General features: G+C 28.7%; 1 protein-coding gene across 2 annotated transcripts in view; it reads right to left on the minus strand.

Annotated features, from left to right (window-relative positions):
• Positions 1 to 21,075, minus strand: part of LOC129911138 (Ca(2+)/calmodulin-responsive adenylate cyclase) — a 116,848-nt gene that overhangs the window by 25,692 nt on the left and 70,081 nt on the right. For both annotated transcript variants that reach the window (XM_055988821.1, XM_055988819.1), the window contains exons 2-5: positions 12,323 to 12,617; positions 12,027 to 12,206; positions 7,128 to 7,301; positions 6,328 to 6,596 (exon numbers count right to left, since the gene is read on the minus strand). In XM_055988821.1, the coding sequence (XP_055844796.1) occupies positions 6,328 to 6,596; positions 7,128 to 7,301; positions 12,027 to 12,206; positions 12,323 to 12,523 (824 nt within the window). In that variant the 5' untranslated portion in view covers positions 12,524 to 12,617. The remainder of the gene's footprint in view (positions 1 to 6,327; positions 6,597 to 7,127; positions 7,302 to 12,026; positions 12,207 to 12,322; positions 12,618 to 21,075) is intronic.

The following is a 21,075-nucleotide window of genomic DNA, read 5'->3' on the forward strand; positions in this document are numbered from 1 at the left end:
TCATGTCCGCAAGTCCTAATTTTCTTGGTTTGAAAATAAGGTGCAGATTTTAAAAAAATTGAAAAACTACACTTCAGATATTTGTGTCAGATCAACATGAATAAAGTGCATTACTTTTCAGGGATGGTCAGGTTGACTTGTTTGTGAGTTTTGTTGGAATAAGTGTTAAAAAATACCTTTAAATCATGTCGCTTATGTTGGTATACATATAAAAATTTAAACTTTTCTTATTAATTTTTTAAAATCTGCACCTTATTTTCAAACCAAGAAAATTAGGACTTGCGGACATGAGATTTTTTTAGATTTTTGAGGGTAGTTAAAGAACATCCAAACAAAGATTAAAATGAAAAAATTAGCCTATTAGCACTTATTCCTAAGATGAACAAGAATCTTCTTTAGTGCATATCCTAAAATTTGCCCCTCCATCAAAAAAATGCCATTATTTCGTAGTTATATATATTTTTTGTAATGGATTGTTTTGATTTTTAATAATGATGGATTCTAAAATCTTCATGCAAAATTTGGTTCATCTACCATAACTTTTAAGGGTTTTTCGGCAGTAAGTTTGCAACTGTTATAATAATATGAGTTGACAGATGAAAAACAGGTATAACTTTTTCCAGAGACGTCAGATTGTCTTGATTTTAGATTTTTTGGAATCAACATTAAAAAATACCTTGAAATCATGTATCATATGTGTATATAATACCATAGCCTATTTTTGCTAATTTTGAAAATCTCCATTTCGCGATTTGACCTTGAAATCGCGACAAGCGGACATGAGATTTTTCTAGACTTTTGAGATATGTTATAGAATGGCAAAAGGAAGATATTGAGCAAAAAAAAATTCTACTAACATTCATTCCGAGGTTAAACCCTTATTTGACTGGATTATCATGAAATCGAAACATTTGCAAAATTTCGAAAATCTGAAAAATTTAACTAAATTATTTTTGGGTTTTATAAAATACCTTAAAAGCAATAAGCCTTAAAAATAATAATAATGCAAATAATTTAATCACTTTGAAATTAAAAAAAAAATAAAAATATTGATTTCAAATGAAAACAATTTGCATTAAAAAAAAAATGTATAGCAATTGAAAAATATTTGCATTAAAAAAAATATAATTGCAACTCCAAGAATTTTATGTTTAACGGAAAATGTTTTAGATTTGCATTTGCATTTTTATGTTTAATGTAGAAAATGTTCGGTTTGCATTCTTTTTTTTAATGTATTTTTTTTTTATTTGCAATAAATGTTTTTTATATACAAATTAATTTTGTTTTAAATGATAATTTTACAATTCTGGTGTCTTTTGTGTACTTTGCACTGTTTTTTTTTTTTTTTTATCGAAATATGGCAAATCAAGTTGTATCTCAAATGCTTTTGTGGGTAACAGTTTCTTCACTTTTATTTATGACTGTAATGTTAAAAAAAATACAAACATTTAAATAAAAAGTTTTTCTTGGAATAATACAATAACCTTGCTGTTGAAGAAAGTTTAACTTCATAACTATAAATATTTTTTCCAATATTCTTTTCTATGGTAGATACAATCTTACAGATCATTTAGTTGGATTAGAGCAGGCCAACACAAGGTGTGTCTTTTCTATATCTAATTAAATCATGTCAATAGCCTTTCATATACGATTGCGTTTTAATTTCTAGAATAAAAACAACTTTCAGTCCTTAAATAGAAGGAAGGTTTGGTCTGTTAATTTATGTTGTCTATCCTAGAGACAGCAACAAAAAAAAACAAATATTTTATTTTTTTACAATTTAAAAACATCCTAATTAAACAAATCTTTTAATTTCTTAAGCAATTCAAAAGTATATGTGGAGAAAAGACGTTTAAAATTAAGAAATTAATATGATGTTTTGAAAGGACAAATACCTGAACTTTGAATGCTTCCTTAGTGCTTTGACTCTGAAAAAATAATGTGCTTCTTAACCTTTGGATTAAATTATTAGGGCGTGTATAAAATTCCTTTCTTATTATAACTGAGATGGTGCTGACATTCAAGAAAAAGGTGGCCTTTGTTAGGCTTATTTTGTATTGTCTGTTAACTACAGACAAACCACATATCCACAGTCTAACACACAATCGTTTCAAGGATATCATAAAATAAGAGGTACTGATTGCGTAGAAGTTCATGTTTTGCTCCTATTATTTTTTTTTTTTTCATAATTATGTAAAATGTTTGGAGTGACCTTGTTCCATCATCATTATAAATAAATAATGACTTCTAAATCTTGGAAACAATTTGTTTTTGAATTTGTTGGTCTTTAATACTTAAATTTACTTGCAATTCATTGAAAAAATGTGTTCATTTACAAAACGAATGTTAAATAAATGCATTGGCAAAAGAACTGGTTGTTTTCTATATTGGCGCAGGGCATGTCTCTTGAATGCTGACAAGTTGCAAGTCAAAAAGGTCAAGCTATCCGAAACCTTTGCCAAAAAATCTTATTTTTTGGTGTAACTTCAGAAAACCTTACATATTTAATAAACATTTAAATAAAAGTTTAAAGTAATTTTAATTAATTAAATGAGTTTTAATTTCATTTCTCCAAAAGTGTCCAATACATATTTCCCATTCTTATTCATTGATAGTTAAAAAGTCGTTCCTGTGCCATACAATGTATCATAAAAGAATTCCCCTTACGTCATTGTTGAGTTCTTTAATTGATTTACATCTCGCATTGTTAGTTTTAAATAATTGAATACTGGCCAAATTTAAGGACAAGTAAAAAAATTCCAATTTCCCTAACTTGGCTCGGAAAAATTATTTATGTACAATAAAAAAAAACAACAACACATTGTTTTGTGTTGGCGCCACCAATTTAATTTTAAAGACAAAAGACCTCCCACCCTACTCTCATGCAGGTAAAATCTCTATTTTCTGATTCATACAATTAAACTAAAATATAATTTGAATTTATTCGAATACTGCAGTTGAATCAAGAACTTAAATTAATTGCGGCACAATAGTATACACAAGCTATAAACAAATTCCCTTTCAGCATTCAAGAATTGGGGGAAAAGATAATTAAATTGATTATGTATCGGTCGAGCGATGTTAGTAAAAATGTATTCTATTCATTCAGAGTAGAATAAATTCTATATTGAATTGGTCTTTTTCAAATGGATTTCTAAGTATGCAATTAAGGGGAACAAACGAAAATGGATGACCTGAAAGTCATTTATTGAATTTTTAAGATTGGACTATTATTTATTAAGGTACATAAAACCCAATGTGAATAAATCGTATTGGAAACTATGTTTCTTGTTAAGGGAAAAGTTCTAGTTTAGTTTAGTATTTTTTTTTTTTCTTATACAAAGTTTTTCGTTTTCTTTTTGAAAAAGAATTTCTTTAAGAAATTCGTAAATTACATGATAAAAGTTGTTGCGGAAATTGTTGGAGATTTTGTTCATTTGTTTTGTATTGAAAAGTAAATTTAATTTTTCCAAATTTATGAAGTGTTGAAACATTGTAATTTAAGGTACTTTTTAAATTAAGTGTTATGGGTTTAAACTGCTCCGATCTGATAAATATTCTTTCAAAGAAAATTTATAATAATGTTTTGTCGATTTAATTGAAAGCAAATAATTTAAGGCCAAAGAAGTGCGCGACTTTTAAATTGTAAAGCTAAACTGTTAAAAATTTAGTTTCTACGAACATTTGGGTTACATATAAGGCAACACCAAAATGTTATTAAAATTGAATACCTCGAATGTATTATATTTTCAAATCTAATACAAGTTTTATTGAAATATAATACTTTTGTATTAAAAAAAGAACGTTTTTTTTGAATATTAAGTTTATTAAAATGATTTTTTTTTATTTTTTTAGGTATTTTTTTTTTTTACTTTTTTAAAATGAAACAAAGCATTACTGAAAAAGATCATTCATCACAAAATATTAATATTCATCACAAGTAAAATATTGTTGCAGATCAAATTTTTTCAGGAATTCATGCAATTTTTTATTTCGAAAAAAATACAAAGCGGCTTGAAATAATTATTACAATTTCAAAGTTTTTTATTTTAAAAAATTCATCAGAAAAGGGGTTACCAAATGCACTTTTTTTGGAACAGAATTTATTATGTATACAAACCCTGAAACCTGAAACTATACACACATTTTTTGTTAAAATTTTTAATACCGTTTGATTTAAATTTAATATTCTAGTTATAAAAATAAGAAGATGAGTTATTCATTACTTTAATACTTTTTATTATATTTTAATGTTTTTTTTTTTTTTTTTTCAAAATAAGGTTTTTAGTACAAAAATATTTGAAATTAATAAAAAATTTATTTAAAAACTGTGTAAAAAATCGAATTAATTAAAACTATTTATTTTAGTATTGAAAAAGGCCTAATTACAAAGGTTTTCTTAAAATTTACGACAGAGTTTGTTATCATGCACCCAAACGTTGCGCTGGTTAAACGAAACTATACTATGTATTGGTTTTTTACCCAAATGTTCGAATTTTATGGTCGAAATCGTTTGAAATTGTTTTTACTGCCAATTTTCAACCGAATTTCATAATTTGAATTTGGAAATAAATATTACCACCAAATTTTTTAAAGTAAAAGTTTCAACAATGAAAATTCGTTACTAAAATTTTAAAACTCTTTTTTATTGTATATTAAGGGGTAATAACACCTTGTAAACCATGAAATCGAGCGTCATTTTTATCGGTGTATAAAACAGAGAAGAAATATTATTTTCTTTTGGTGTTTGTTTAGTTTAATTAAGTATATTAATAGGTAACAGAATCAGGGATGGGACTTTTTGAAAAAAATGTCGAAGTAGATTTGAACAAAAAACGCAGTAGATTCATTTTTATCGCTGTAGATTTTTATATTTTTAGAATTTCATAAAAAATAACAAAAACTAAACATTCATTTCTTTTAAGAAAATATAACAAAAACGGACCAAAACAAAAATGTATGCATTTTTGTATTAATTATACGTAAAAACACACGTTACGTATTATTTTTTTTTTTTTGTAAAACAAAAAGTGCAGTAGATTTTATTTAAAGGCAGTAGATTTGTTTCTTGAAGAAAATGCAGTAGATCTACTGCAATTGCAGCAAAGTCCCATCCCTGAACAGAATAGGCTAATGTTAAATTTTTTAATGATGTGAAATTTTTTAAATGGCGGTGTAGTTCAGGATGATAGTAAAATCCTGTGCTCCCATCGGGCGACCAACTAACTCCTACAGTTTTTAACCGATTGGGCTGAAACTTGTGTGGAGCTTAAAAATACTATTCTAATCACTTTCCTACTTTCGTATATGCAAACGAATTGTTGCTATGCTTAAGACTATGGAGAAAAACATGAAAGAGCCGAACAACAACAATCATACTTGAAGGAGCTAGTAAAAATGCTAAGTCTATTCATTTGCATGTTGATAAACTAAGAAAACCTGCAATTGGGTGAGGCTAATCACGTGGGTGAGGTAGCGCAGTGCGTAGTGTACTGGCTTCTGAACTCGCTTGGTCTAGGTTCAATACTCAAGTGTGACGGAAGAAGTTTTTCAAATCAAATAAAAAAATTACTAGACCAAGCACCACACACAAAATGGAATAAAAGGAGTCTGATGATCGGATTGGCATCCGTGAAACAGTACTGTAACTCTAGCCATAAAACACTTGGTGGTAGCACCTTCAAGATGTTGTTGTTGTTCAAAGATTATAAAAAAAAAAAGAGTTTTTACAAATTTCTCAATATACCAACATATTTTAGGTTATGTAAGAAAACGAAAATTAAAAATATTATTTTTTTAAGCAAGATAATATCGTTGTTTTACCGCTGAACTCGTTTATTATAAATCTTTAATCTCTACTTATTTTTTAGATTAAAAAATCTTTCAAGTTATGCACCAAAATATTTTTGTTAATACACAAATTTATTTAATACAGAAAGCCACATATCACTGCTTCCACCCCCATTGTCCCATATATATTCAACAATTTTAAAAATAAAGGTCTAAAAATATTTCATTAATATGTATTCTTTTAATACCTACAGACTTATTATTAATTTGAAATTTATTTTAAATAAATATTTTTAATATAAAAAGTATTTATATAAGTTTAAAAATATCTATGGCTTTCTTGACCTTGTATGAAATTTAGGCATTTGGCACAAACAAATTTTGATTAATTACCTAATTTCCCCCAAAAAATTTATAAAATATATAAAATAGAAATAAAATATAATCTGTCAACACACATCATCTTTTAATTTATTTTTAAAATTTTATATTTTTTTTTTTAAATATATAAATTTTGTTTTCTCTCAATTTACTCACCTAACATTCTCATGCTTTTGTATGTAAATTCGGTGAAATTGACCAGCGACAGGTGATAAAATATCATTCTTCATTTGCATTGCAACATGCTGAGGTAGAACAGACAACAATAATCTCTCCAATTTTTCATTTTCATCTTGAATCTCAAGGCGGGCAGCTATACAATTTCTTGTATCGAGGAACGCCCTCCTTTGGGCTCGTTCCATCATAATATTAACCACTAAACCAGCAACATTAACACCAATAAACATTACAATATTGGCTATAAGCTATATGAGTTGAGAATTTTGTTTGTGACACAAAAGTAGGCGGAGAAAAAAAGAAAAAAAAAGTGTTTTTGAGAATTTGAAAATTTGTAAGATAAAAGGATTAAAATTTATTTGAAAACTTTCTCGAAAGGAAAGGCTCAAAATCATATATTAACATTAGGTCAACCTATTTATCACAATCAAAGGTGTGTATCATAGGTTAAATGGATGACAAGAAGGGACACTTTTTTAGAAAGTATACATAAATCCCACTTGAAGATTAAAAATGTTACAAAAGGGTTTCAAGTGGGTTTAAAATCGATTGGATTTCTAACATAAATTTATTTCCATTTTGAAAAAATAAATAAAATATGCTTGAATGAATTTAAAAATGATAAACCTTTTGTTCCTAGAAATGATAAATTATATTATCAACAGGATAATGCCACCTATCAAATGGCATACTTTACAAAAGATAATAATTTTTCAATATAATTTATTGAGCATCATCCAGAATAATATATTTTATTTATTTATAATAATTCAACTGACCTGATTATATTCCAAATAGCGAAATGTATCGGTGAACATTTTATATGCCGTCAGTCCAATATGCACGGACGGTAGGATAATCCCAAAGCAAACAGCTTCCCATATGTGAAGGGGCAACATTGCGTAGGCGAGGAATACAACAAACACAATTTGCCACACTCCTTCAGCCATGACCTGAAACATATTACAAATATGAATACAAAATAATTTTTTTTTTATTTTTTTTTTTTTTAAGTTTTAAAACCCATACTAATTAAATTTATATATTTTTTTTTCTACTTTTAATAAAGAAAGAAAAATTAATACAATATCAACAAAAAAAGAAGGGAATGTAATGTAATTTACTGCAAGTACACATACATAATACATATACAACCTACCGACGATTAAATTGTGTTATTATTTTATGAAAATTTATATGTAGGTACTTAAAGTTAAACCATCATAAGCTTACGAGAGAGAGAGTAGGTATACCTACAACAACTTCGATGTGTATAAGACTTAATATGCTAATTTGAATATGAAAACAACAATGTTATATACTCGACGAGTATGCATGGACTGCAGCATTATTATGATTTTATATTATTCTTACAAAGCCATACACAGATGGAGCTATACCAAACATAATATACTTAACAACGATGTAAAGGATTACTTTACCTTTTTAAACTTCTTTGGAGAAGTTTTGGTTTGGTTTAAAGATTTTTTCAGTGAAAAGAAGATAAAATACGATAAAATATTAAATAAAATAAGAGATATTGAAAAAAAAAATGAAAAACAGGAAAAATTTAAATCCATAAATTAAAATATCATCCTAAAGAGAACCAAAAGTACATACATTGCTCATTATCCATTTAAACACCCTACCCTTCACTTTTATCCCTTTGCAACAACATATGCATACAGAAGATTATTTTTCATTTATCTTATATTTTTCTTGGTTTTGCTTTAGTATGGCCAGCGCACGGTGGCCCATTTAGGCAAAAGTGCTTGCAATATTCATTTTTCGGGTGGGTCTATAATGAAAAACTTTTTAGATCACTGGATTCACAAATGTTTGGAGCTCGAGTATTCGAAAAAATTTTTAATTTAGGTTATTTTTGTGCGTTATAGAGCAAGTCAAAGTTAATAATTTTTTATTATGAAAAAAAAAAAAAAAAAATCTGTTTTTTTATTTTTTTTTTTCTTAGCTTTGAGTGTTAAAACTAGGAAGAGGGATTCTAAAATGTTTTGATTTCTATTTTTTTTTTTTTTCAAATGCTGTGGGATTATTTAAACCAAAAATTTAAAAAAAATAATAAAAAAATTATTTTTTTATAGTTTATTTTAATATTTTTTGAAACACTGTTTTTTGCACACTTTTTCGACTTCAAATTGCATAGAAAAAAAAGATTCCTACGTAATCAAACCAAGCTCAGCTGATTCAAAATCCTTATATATTTCTTAATAAAAATCCAAAAGCTCAGCTGCGTCATTTTGCATCCAACTAAGCTAGAGCGATTTGATTTGATAAGGTCAGTCATTTTTTCGGCATTTTTTTTTTTTCATGTGTGAAAATAAAATCTTGGAAAATTAGAGTTCTTTGTTTTGTGTGTGGTGGATTTCAATAACATGATTTTTTATTTAAAAGGAAAAACATATTTTATGTATGTATATTTACTACCTATTTTTTTGTTGAAAGGGTTTTATACCTAATTTCTTTTAAACCTCTTATAAAACTTTTAATTAATTATGCATTTGTTCTTGGGTAGATATCATTAAATTCCATTCAGGTACTTTAATTGATAATTGCTTTTTACAAGTTTTAAGAATTTTCTAATATTTTAATATTAGGATATACAGATAGTTTTCATGGGATATCATAAAATTATAAGTAATAAAAGGATTCGAATATTTTTTAGTGCTGGTATTTATTTTTAAGGTATAAACAGATGAAACACTTGATGAAATTATAATTTAAAGTTTAAAAGAGCAGTTGCATAGTTGAAAAAAAAAATATTTAAAATGGATACATCGCATAAAAATTTGTTTGAAATTTTTGTCAACATTAGGACTTGTGAAGAGTTTATATCTGCCTGATAATTGACGGAAAAATTTTAAACTAATTGACAGAAACAAAGTCTACGCGGTCATGTCCGATATGCAAAAGGACACAGAAAAGCTTCAACAATCAATATGAATCAAATGAGGACGAACATAACTTCCAATATGGAATATCTCCACTGCATGCTAGAATCAGATGCATGGAATTTATTTTGAAACTTGCATATACCCTTCGATAAGAAGGAGAAGATTCTGATGAATCTATTGGGACCAAGGAGATGGAAAACAAGTGCGTTTTCGAGATGAGCTTGGACTTGATGTGGATAAACCAAAGAAAGGCTATGGAAATACTAATAATGGAAACACTTCAAGGAGAACAATCAGATGCAACCGCTCGAATAACTGGAGTCAATGGAGAAGTTATTATGATGCTGAAAATAATACCTACTGAATAATTTGAATTGCAGGGAAGTAGTGAATGCAGTCAAATTTGGAGAGTATACTAAGAAAACAGCAGAGCTTCTAAAAAAAAGTATCATGAAAAACTACTCACTCCTACTCTTCACAAATATTGGTCCATAGCAAAATATCATCGAATATCAATCATTTTCACTTGGAGAACTGTCAGAAGAAGCCCAGGAGTGCAAAATTAAAGACTACAAGAAGTACAGATATCAAAATACGTGCAAAGTTTCAAGGATTCGGCAGAATGAAGACCTATTTAACATGCTTGCAACCTCATCGGATACACTTATTTCTTCCTTAAGGCATGTAAGGAACCAAAAAGATCTAAAAGAACAATACCCTCCAGAAATGATGAGTTCATTACAAATTACCCCGGACTTAGATGATAGTTTTAAAGAAATCTAGTATTTTGTATATATTAATTTGTTACTTTTATCTTTTCCACTGTTTGACTTGTAATATATCACTGAAATACATTATAAATGTACTCTTCTATAAAGAAAAATAAAAAATTGCATACAAATTAAAAAAAAAAAAAATACTTTTCTCCCCAGTTCCACTCGAATTGGTTCCTTTCCTTTTTCCCCACGTCACTTAACTAAGATTACTTCAGAAATTGATTTTTTAAGAAATACCATTATGTTTACAACCTTATCTACATCATCTTACTTTAACACCAACCAAATTCTGAAACACCCTGTAAAGTTTTTTTTTTTTTTTTTGAAACTCACAATTTACAGAGCCTTGGAAATTTCCTTCAAGATAAAAAATTGTGGCGAAATCTTTATTTGTTTAGAAGATATTTATTTTGCAAGCAAAAAAGTCAAAACGGGCCACTGTGCAGCGTATCAACAAATAGGGATCTGTTTGTATTTACAACGTGGTTATGTTAGTTACTAAACTACTTATTATAATTTGACAAATGAGGTATTATTGGATGCATCTTCCTTATCAACTGATGCCAAAACAATAGGTTACTGTTTAAAATTTTTCGAGAATTTATGAAAATTGTATACAATTATTTTGAAAAATTAAATTAGATTAAGTAAACGTATTGGTTAAAAATAATTTTATTTAGGTATAAAATTGATTCTTCTGCAAAACTTATGCAAAGTTTGAACGTAGTTTCGTGGCTTTAATTTAATTTTTTCATTGGACTGCAAACCAAATTCAAGTTTTTGAAAATCAAATTTGCCTTTTGAAAATTGAAATCTTGGGAATCCTATCGATAGATTTCAAGATATAAACCATGCACTGTACTGATTTGACATGTTGTTAAGATAGTAGTATAAAACCAAGTTTTCCGCTTCAAGAGCTCTGTGGTAATTCTGGGCTACGCAAAAACCACGAGATTTTCGGACTTTTTTCAGTTTTAGCTTTTAAAAATTAAAAGGATGCATACGCATAGATATTATGGAAAAAGTTTGTTTTAAACATTTTAAAGAAGATGAAATTTGGTATAATTTGAGCGCAACCACAGCGAAACTATGGAAACTGGTTAAGGCTATCAGCAGGCAATCTGATGACAAGAAACTGAATGTTAAAGGATTCCGATTTTAGTTCTGAAAATATTAGCAAAAAGCTTCTTGCCAACTAGTGGCAATTACATTCCACTTCTGACTCGCAGAAATTTTAAATATTGGTATAAGCTTAAATAAATTTATAATTTAACTTAATATTATAAAGTAAATTGGTTTATAATTTAAATCAACAAATTATTATATAGTCAACAAACTGGTTGTTAAAAAATAAAAATTTTTAAAACTTTTGAAATGTCACATTTACGCCTTTACGGCTTTCAAAGTTGATGACACATTGCCCTCCCGCTGTGCCATCACATAAGTATACATAACTATGCACAGACACTAGACAGTGTTTGTTTATATTTAAATATCAAACAAACTAATTAAAATTAAAAATAATATTATGAAAACTTATGAATTCTTTAGCAAACAACAAGAGCGAACAAATACTCCCTAAGCCAACAAATTTATTATTTTTCCTGCACATCTTGCTTGAGTTTGGCTTTAATATTTTTCGTAGCGCAGAGCGTTGCCCGCATATCTCAAATGTCTTTTGAAATGCATGCATCTGTGCACAGAGTTGGTACACAGAGAAAAAAATTGAAGCTCATGGTGAAAAGTGTTCATTAAAAGCCTTTCTAAAACTTCAAAACAAGTTTCTTAACGAATAAAAGTCTACTTTTATTAAATTTTCATGCAATTTTTTAAAGAAAAGAAATCAGTGTTTTGGTCACAAACTATGCTAAAATTATTTTCAGTGTATACAAGGCACACCATATGCCGAAACGAAAACCGTGAGAGACTAACGAAAACCTAACAAAAAGGATAAAAAAAAATATATAAAAGAAAAAGAAAATTGCCTTACCTCTTTCGTATCAACTGGAAATACGCTTCCCACCGTTGGCATCGACACAAAGCATATGCAAGCAGTGAATAGTAGAATGCCATAGCAAAGAAATGGCAAATGATGATCCTTGATAACACGACATTGCAATAATATCAAAATAATTGCAAACAGGAGGCACACAATGGAATTGAAAACATTCTAAAAAAAAAAGAAAAGAAGAAAAAAAATACATGAATGAAAAAGATAAGAAAAAAAAGTAAAGAGTTACGCAAAGATAAAAAAATGTGTTTTCAATAGCTAGTTTTTGAACTTACATGAAATGTTGGACTGTGATTGTAGGTGAGACTGAGAGCAGCCATAACTCCACACAGGACGACCACCAGAGCGACCACACCTAGCACCGAGAAGCGCTGCAGCTTCAGTGTGTAACGTTGATAGAGACATTCTAGCTCGTCGTTCTCGAAGCGCAACTTGTTCCATGGTCGTCCTCTGGTCGCTTTTACTGCATGATCCATCACACAGTTGCACCGCCCAATCAAATGGGCTAAGTGGATGCGGATGGGATAGCGCCAACGATACCAGAATTATTGATAGTTTTTTTTTTATAATCTGAAAGAAACAAACAAATTCAAAAGATGCATTTATTAGTTTTTTTTTATTAACGAAGATGATTGCACATTTTTGTTTTCATTTATTTTATGAATATTTTGGTGGATTAAATGGATAAAGAAGGTAGAGTTCAAGGTTCGATTTAAAATAATTTATATTGACAAAGCAATATTGAAATGCTTGCCAGGGAATTTACTGATTCTCAAGAGTTATTGGAAAGTTCGTTTATTTTAAGTAATAAAAAATGCAAATAGATAAAAACTTTAATGATAATAAATATTATTGAATGAATACTTAGTCTGTGGCTTTTTAACTCTATAATTAATGGCCAAATTTCGACCAATTGATGATATGAAAAAATGAAAAATTTGCAATTTGTATACCTTACGTGATATCTAAGGAACAGTTATGATTTATGAACATCAATTTAAAAGACAATTATTGAATTGAATTGAAGTTTATTTATATAACAAATATTACGCATACACCACAGTGTCCCAAAAATAAATATAAATTTATTTATGGAGTCGAAGACTCTAATGTAATACAATTAAACTTGGAAAACTAAATTAATGGCAAATTTAAGTTAACTCGGCTATTTCGAGTCGGTCTTTGCCTCATCAGATCAAGTTTACACAAAAGATTGTTTTTACACTTATTAAATTACACTGGTCTGCAACCAAAATCTATATTTTTCCAAAGGTATTTGGTTTTCGTATTCCTATAATTCAAAATTGCTGTGGCACCTCATTTTTTTTTTTGTTTTTGGGTACTTTTTTACATTACCACACATTACCACGAAATATTTTTTTTTTTTTGTAAAACTGAAGAAGAAAGTATAAATTATATTCTAAAATAAATTTATTTTTTGTCTAAATTAATTTTTTTTCCGAAATATATTGCAAACACATCTAAGTTTTGAAATGGTTTCTAAATGGTTAATTAGTATTTTAGAAAATCTCTTAGAAAGTCTTTTTGGATTCTAGAGTGACTATTTTTTGTTTCCAAAGAGTGAAAAAAAGGGATCAGAATTGATCCCAAAGACCAAAAAGCTTCAGCAATGAGCAGTAGGTACCTATGCAGTGAATTGAAAAAGAATAAGCCAATTCAGGTGGGTTCTAAAATCTCACAAAATGTCGATTTCCGTGAAAAACGAGCACCCGATTTTAATTTTTCCATTGTCGAATAAATAAAATGCACGACTGGGGCCGCACGTACTTGCTCTTGCAGTTCAAAGCACTTTAATGTTAGCTTACTTGTAGATTATAAGAGCTGCCTCTATATAATTTTTTAAGAAATTTGGTTGATGTAGGGGAAGAGCCGGCATGGAGGCCAAATGTTAGTTAAAAAAAATTTTTTTTTTATTTGACTTGACTTTTTTGAGAAAAACTAAAAACGCAGTTTTACTGCAATTACTTTGAATATTAAGTATGCAAAATTTAATCAAAATCATAAGAGCCATTTTTGAGAACATTGCAATAACTCCATAATGATGTACGGGAAGAGCCGACATCCGCGATTTAAAAAAATGTAAAGACCATATTTCCACTATCCGTATTTTTTGAGGAAAACTAAAAACGCAGTTATGTTAAAACTATGTATAGCATTACGTGTTTTAAATTTAATCAAAATCGTTAAAGCCGTTTTCGAGAAAATTGAAATACCTCGAAAAGTTTGTATGGGAGGTATACGTTCTAGGTGAGATATTAAAAAACAAAAAAAAACCAACTTTGGAAATTATGAAAAAACTATCTGTACCAAATTTCACGAAAATCTGTCGAGCCGTTTAGGCTGCAGCTACTTGTACAGATGGACGCACGGACGCACGGACGCACAGACCGACGGACGTCATGACGAAACCCACTTTTTTGGACTTCTCGACTATCGTAATGTTAGTTTTGATTAAAACCTCGAAATTTTTTTTTTGACACGAAACCAATACTTGCCCTATAGAGCAAGTAAAAAAGGTATCAGAATAAGTTAAGAAGACCATGAATTGCAGCAGTAATCTGAAAGAAAAGTCCAAAAACGCTCGACTAAACTATACAACAGGGTGTCCTGTAGTAAGATAAGAAAAATGTAAGGGGTTATCCTCGATTATGTTCTAAAAAAAAATTAATAAAGATATTCAATTGTATCTTCTAGGTGACTAAATAATCGTAGAAGAATCAGACACAATAACAAAATTAGGCTTAGTAAAAAGATTTAATAAAACCAAAAATCATTTAAAAGTTAAAACCAACAAAAATGTTTTAAAAGCAAAACAGAAAACATACATTTTTTGAAAAATTTGGTCTCATGGAGGAAAATATAATGGTTACAAAGATTTGAAATCCTTTTTCTTTATCTCATTACGATAATTTTTCACTAAAATACAGACTGAGTATTTAATTTTTCCCCTACATGTGTCTTTTTTTCAAATTTTCATAAGGGTATGATTTTTACCATATTAGATAAAAAAAAAACTAAATAAAATAAAAAAAAAATGTAAAATCATTTTTAAAACGATTTTAATCTGTATAAGATTTTAAAGTATTCAATTTTGAAATCATGAATCAATAAATATTTCTTCTTCAGTTCCAGTCTTATGTCAAAAATAAATTCACAAAACACTAACATACAAAACCATCTAATTGTGTTGATCGACAAGCATAGGTATTATTAAACAAAATGCAATTAATTTCGACTTCGAAAAGGCTTATACCTCTTTTCTTCAAATGAAAATCTATTTCTTTTCTCATGATTACCAAATCATGACAAAATGAGAAAATAGAAGTGCAAATTCAAGTCTTAATTAACGATCTGAAAATGAAAATGGAATGAACATATGCGTGGTGTTGGATTTATATCACTCGTTTTTTTTGGAAACATTCGTACAGATGACATCAACACTGATGGATGATGCTCACTGAAGTGAATTTAATTAAAAAATTTCATGAAACGAAACATCATAATATTTTTCATAGACTTGTTTGAGAAATAAAAATTTATTTTATGGCAAACATTTTTATGGAGACGAAAAATATACTTTGCATGACACGCTATAAAAATACGGAATAATTGTTTTTCCTTTTTTTTTTATTAATTTGGTTTGAATTCAAGATTTACTTTGTTTATTTATTTGCTTTCATATCCTTCAGCTGTTTAAATTTTTCAATCATTTAAATGCTTCATTAATTGCTGATATAAATGTTTTGATTTTTGTTGTATTGAAACATGTGGCCTATGTATATAAATAAAAAAAACAACAGATAATGCTGGTTTTCTACGAGAAGGAAAAAAATAAATAAAGGATTTTGAAAACTTTGTCTTTATTTCAAAATTTTTTCTCCAAAAATTAAATTCTGATTCACACATTTTTGAGGAAATGGAATAAAGTTCACCATAAACTATAAATTAACTGTGTTACAATGAAGTTGTTCAAACAAATAAACAAACAAACTTATTGAATGCAACAAAAAAAAAATTTGACTTTATTTTCTCTAAACTTTATTTAACTTCAGTGACTTTAAATTTCCTAAAAAGTATAATCTCTTATACAACTACATTGTATATTAATTTCCTCATAATGTAGGACAAGTTTGTGTAAGGTTCTTTGTCCTCAACCGTCGGCGTCGTCAAGAAGTATCGAGGTTAAGTATGATTATCTGTTTTAATAAATTACATCTGCAAAAGATAGATACTAGAGATACTATTTGGATGGTATAAAGTATCTACACAATGAAACACAAAAAAGGAGCATGAGTATAAGAAAAACAAAAACAAAAAAAAAAACCAACATCACATCACAATGCCACAAAGAACTATTTCCCCAGTCATAGAAAGAATGGGAAAAAAGATTTTTAGTTGAAACGAAACTGGTAATGGTGCGGCGTCGACGACTGGCGCCGGGCGCCACTTGTGAATGTGAACTCAAGTTCATCTGATTGCACATTTGGACAAAAAAAAGAAATAAGTATTAACGGTCGTGTTTGGAGTACGTACTTTATGAGCAAGCAAGTAGAGTGTGAAATGCGTACACACAAGGCATGAGTAGATTATAGAGTGACCGTATTATGTTTTATAAGAAATGTTTTTACTTGCTCAATATGGAAAGTATTGGTTTCGTGTCGAAAAAAAAATTAAGGTTTTAATCAAAACCAACATTACGATGATGGAGAACTCCGAAAAAGTGGGTCTCGCAATTCCGTCCGTGCGGTTGTGCGTCCATCTGTACACATTTCCACAGCCTAAACGGGTGGACGGACTTTCTTCAAATTTGGTACAGATGATTTTTATGGAATTCTGAAAGTTGGTTTTTTTTTTTGTTTTTTTTATATCTCACTTAGAAAGTGTACCCATACAAATTTTTCAAGTTATACCAAATAACTCGAAAACGGCTCTAACGGTTTTGATAAAAAAAATTTGCGTATTTTACAAACAAGGCCCAACTTTTGATTTAAAAAAATTATTTTTTGGAAGGTTACTAACTGTACTTGCCATATAACCATTTTTTTGGTTTCAAAATATCTCTTACAAGACTAATTCGAGTTCAACGAAAATTTTTATACAAAAGCGTTTAATTAACCGTAATATTAAAATTATAGAAAATTTTCAAAAAAAAAAAAAACATTTTTGGATTTTTAAAAAATATTTCAATTTTTTTTTGAAAAATCAATTTTTTGAAAACGGGTTTTTGAAATGTTTCGAAATTTTGTTTTTTAGTGTAAATTAATTATTTCTTCAAAATGGAATACCAACATTTTTCTTTTTTAATGTTAGAACATTTTTATATATAAAAAATTAATTTTTAAAAAAACGGCTCTAACGATTTTCAATTTTTTTTTTCTCAAAATTCATTTTCAAATCAGATGGCATACTTTGTTTTGTGATCAAAACCTTTAAAAATCTGAGTTTTATTAACTATAAAAACAGAATTTAGGTACTTTTTTACATAATGGGAAATGTTTAATTAAATCTAATTATAATTTTGCCTCATTTTTTTATAAAAAGCTTTAAAAGCAGAAACACAATCACGCTTTGCCGGACGCGTCGCGTCGTCGCGTTACGTTGAGAAATCCTCAAAGCGCGCTTCTGTCACTTTGACAGACCTAGTATTTTAATAATTCATTGTTTTTTTATTCACATTTGACCCAATAATTATGTGGGTGACTGTAACTATGTCTGATAAATATCAGAAAGCGAGCAAAAGTTCAGTCTGGTTGAACTTTTGCTCGCTTTCTTACGTTTCCTTACGTTTGTCAAAAAAAGCGTACGTAGAAAAAGCGTCATTGTGTTAGACCAATTTTTTTTAGTTTAATTTTTTTAATATTGTAATAGGCCAACAGTGGTTACTTGTTTTTTTTATGATAGTTGGTAAAATAATAATTTTTAGTTGTCAATAGAGGTGCCGCTAAATCTCACACCACTGAAGCATTTTGCTTCAAATATGGAAGTTAAGCGTTTTGAATGATTCTCAGGGGGAAAATTTAAATTTTAAACGTCAAAAATTAACGGAACTTACCACTAGGTCAAAATGAAAAAGTTTTTAAAAAAATACTACAGCACTCGCACATTTTCTAAAAAAAAACAACTTAACCGATTTCAAAGAAAAGTCTTGTACGAAAACATCTACCTATTGTGCATTTACATTTTTTTTTACAAAGTGTTTTGTTTTTTTTGCTTGGAAGAAGTAGCATACATTATAGTTTCATAAAAAGTTATTTTCTCAGTTCTCCGACTTTTTTTGGTGGTCATAGGCAGTGCATATTACTTACATGTAACATGAGAATAACACATTAGTTTTGCTATTTATTATTTTGGAAAATAACTTTTTGCTATTCATATTTCTTAGTTGTGATATTTTTGACCCGATAATACCGAAAAACATTTTTTAATATTGATTTTTATAGCTTGGGTTCGAAAGGGTTAAATGAGTACAAATTATAAACTTATTTATGTTTTCAAGTTTTATTCCCGCCATTTTTGTAATTTAAGTTATAACTACAATGGCTACCTTTTGAAAAAAAGTGGGAAAATTACAAAAGCAAATAATTATTTTTTCCTGCAAAGGGCAATTTTTCCCGAAAAAAAACTATAAACGTTTTGAAGTCAAGATTTAAGAATTCTGCATTAAAAAATGAGTTTGAAAATTTTCACTTTCAGAATTTTTGCAAAAAGTACCCTGTGTAGTTATACCTTTGATACTTTATTAATACTATTTTCTAAAATGAACTCGAAATAATTTGTTTTATTCCCCCCTAGTGGGAATAAAACAACCTAGAGGTTGTTCAATTTCTTTCAAATTTTTTTTTTTTTTTGTATAAATCATGTTTTTTGAAGTGAAATCATGTTTTTTATCATGTTTTTTTAAATTTCGAAATGGCAGCACTGGTTGGGTGGTATGTCATTTAGCCGCGGTAGTAGGCCGACTGCGTATCGGCGTAAAAATAAACTACTTCCTCGTTATCGGTTGGGATTATGTGCTCATCCAGAATATCCAAAGCACTAAGGTATCTGGGTTCGGGATGTCGTTGTTGGGTTCTCATGCTTCTCATCAGCTGATTGGGGTATTTGGCAATGCTTCCGACAAGTTTCTTTGCAGATTGCAGCAGATACTTTTCCAACGTCATGATGTTTGCTTTCGCTCGTTGCTGATCCTCAGGATTTTCTTCTCAAAAATTTGAAGTTCCTTCATGGCTGTTTTCGAGATGATATACAATAACGGAAAGCTATAGGTGATGACAGGTCGAAGAAGCTGCTTGTAGATCACGAGTTTCGTTGGTTGGCTTAATCCGTTTCTTCTCTTCATTTTTTAACATTCTTGTGTTTTATTGGAAACTGAGCAAAGCATAGGTAAGAAAGATTTTAAACGACAACAAAAAACGATTGCTATAAGGATTAATAAAACTATTTGTTCAATGTGATTTCCAGAGTAGTTTGTTTGTTAAACTTACAAGTTTTTGTACCTTGTACTCTTGTACATAAACAAAATTTATAGAGGCATCTTTTTGAAAATTTACACCCTGAATCAATAATTAAAAAAAAAAATATCGTGGTTTTGCAAAAAAAAATAATTTTTTTTAAAGCTACCTTAATGTTAAATATGCGTTAAACTATTTCTATAAAAAAATTCAATCCGTCGAATTACTTAAATAGTGAAAATACAAAAAACCTTCGATTTTAAAACATTATGAAATCGAATTTGAACAAATCTGCATCCGATTAAAAGTATTTTTTAATTGAAATAATACACAATTAGAAACTTTTTGTTCCCTTGCAGTACATAAAAACCTTACAGCTTATCTTAAAGTAATGAAAATTCTTGCAAAGCTTTGAAAAATTATACAAAAATAGTATTTTAGGTACCTACAATAAAATACAATTTAGAAAGAGTAGCTTTGACAACTTAAGCAACGAAGAAATTTAAGAAAATAAGGAACCTTTTTTTTTAATTTACAGTCGCCATTGATTTCTTATTTCAAAACAATTTTTGGGGACGTTGTAAAAGATACAAATATTTTGTTTTTTTTAATTCAAAACGATTATAATTTGCCAGCTTATTTTTTTAAATAACATATTTCGGAGTTGATAGTTTAATAAGAGATTTAAAATCAAGTTACTAAAATTTTGTAAGCTTGTTGAGTTGTGCAAAAATTCATCACTAAAAATCGGTTAGATAGTAGGTACGTAATAGTTTAAAAACAAAACACCGTCAAATATTTTATAAAATACAAACATAAAAATGGTCACCGTAGTTTTATCCTTAAATCAAATGATAGAATGAACAAAAGATTTTTGTTTTAATCGTAAATTCTTTTTGACAGAGATCTTTTTGTTCCAAACGAAAAATTCATACACTACGAGTACCATGTCAGTTTTTGATTTGATTTAATTATATATTTTTTGTTGATTCAATCAAGCAAAGCACAATGAGACTAACTCCAAGGGAGGTCTCTTCATGAGATTTTACAAACTGCGAAGGGAACGACCGTTAGCAAAAATAAATTGCCTATGCTACAAAATACCATATATTCTGCCTCTGGGGAAACAAGAACATTGTTTGTAATAAAAAGTACTAAAGGTACAAATAAACTCACAATTATGCCAATCTCATGCATATTACTCGACTCGTAGTATACAACACAGAGATGATACCCTACTTTGAACGAGAATAAGATGAGATAATATTTGTTGAATGATATGATAACTATGCGAACAAAAATTCCCACTTGTGACAGTTGTATGACGTTGATTTTGTATTTCGTGTTGTTGTTGTTGCTGTTGAGTTGAATGTCAGATGGCAGTGATTGAACTTAGCTTGGGGTCTGTATTTGAGCAAAAATTTAGTGCGAAAAAAACGTGAAAACGTGGGTTCAGACTTGAAAGTGTACATAAATATGAATGGTCTTTTTTTGAACATCATAGCAAAGCAAAGTATCTATCTATAAATGGGTTCATGTCTGTGAGTCTGTTGTTG

The sequence above is a fragment of the Episyrphus balteatus genome, chromosome 2, assembly GCF_945859705.1.
Source record: "Episyrphus balteatus chromosome 2, idEpiBalt1.1, whole genome shotgun sequence".
Lineage (NCBI taxonomy): Eukaryota > Metazoa > Arthropoda > Insecta > Diptera > Syrphidae > Episyrphus > Episyrphus balteatus.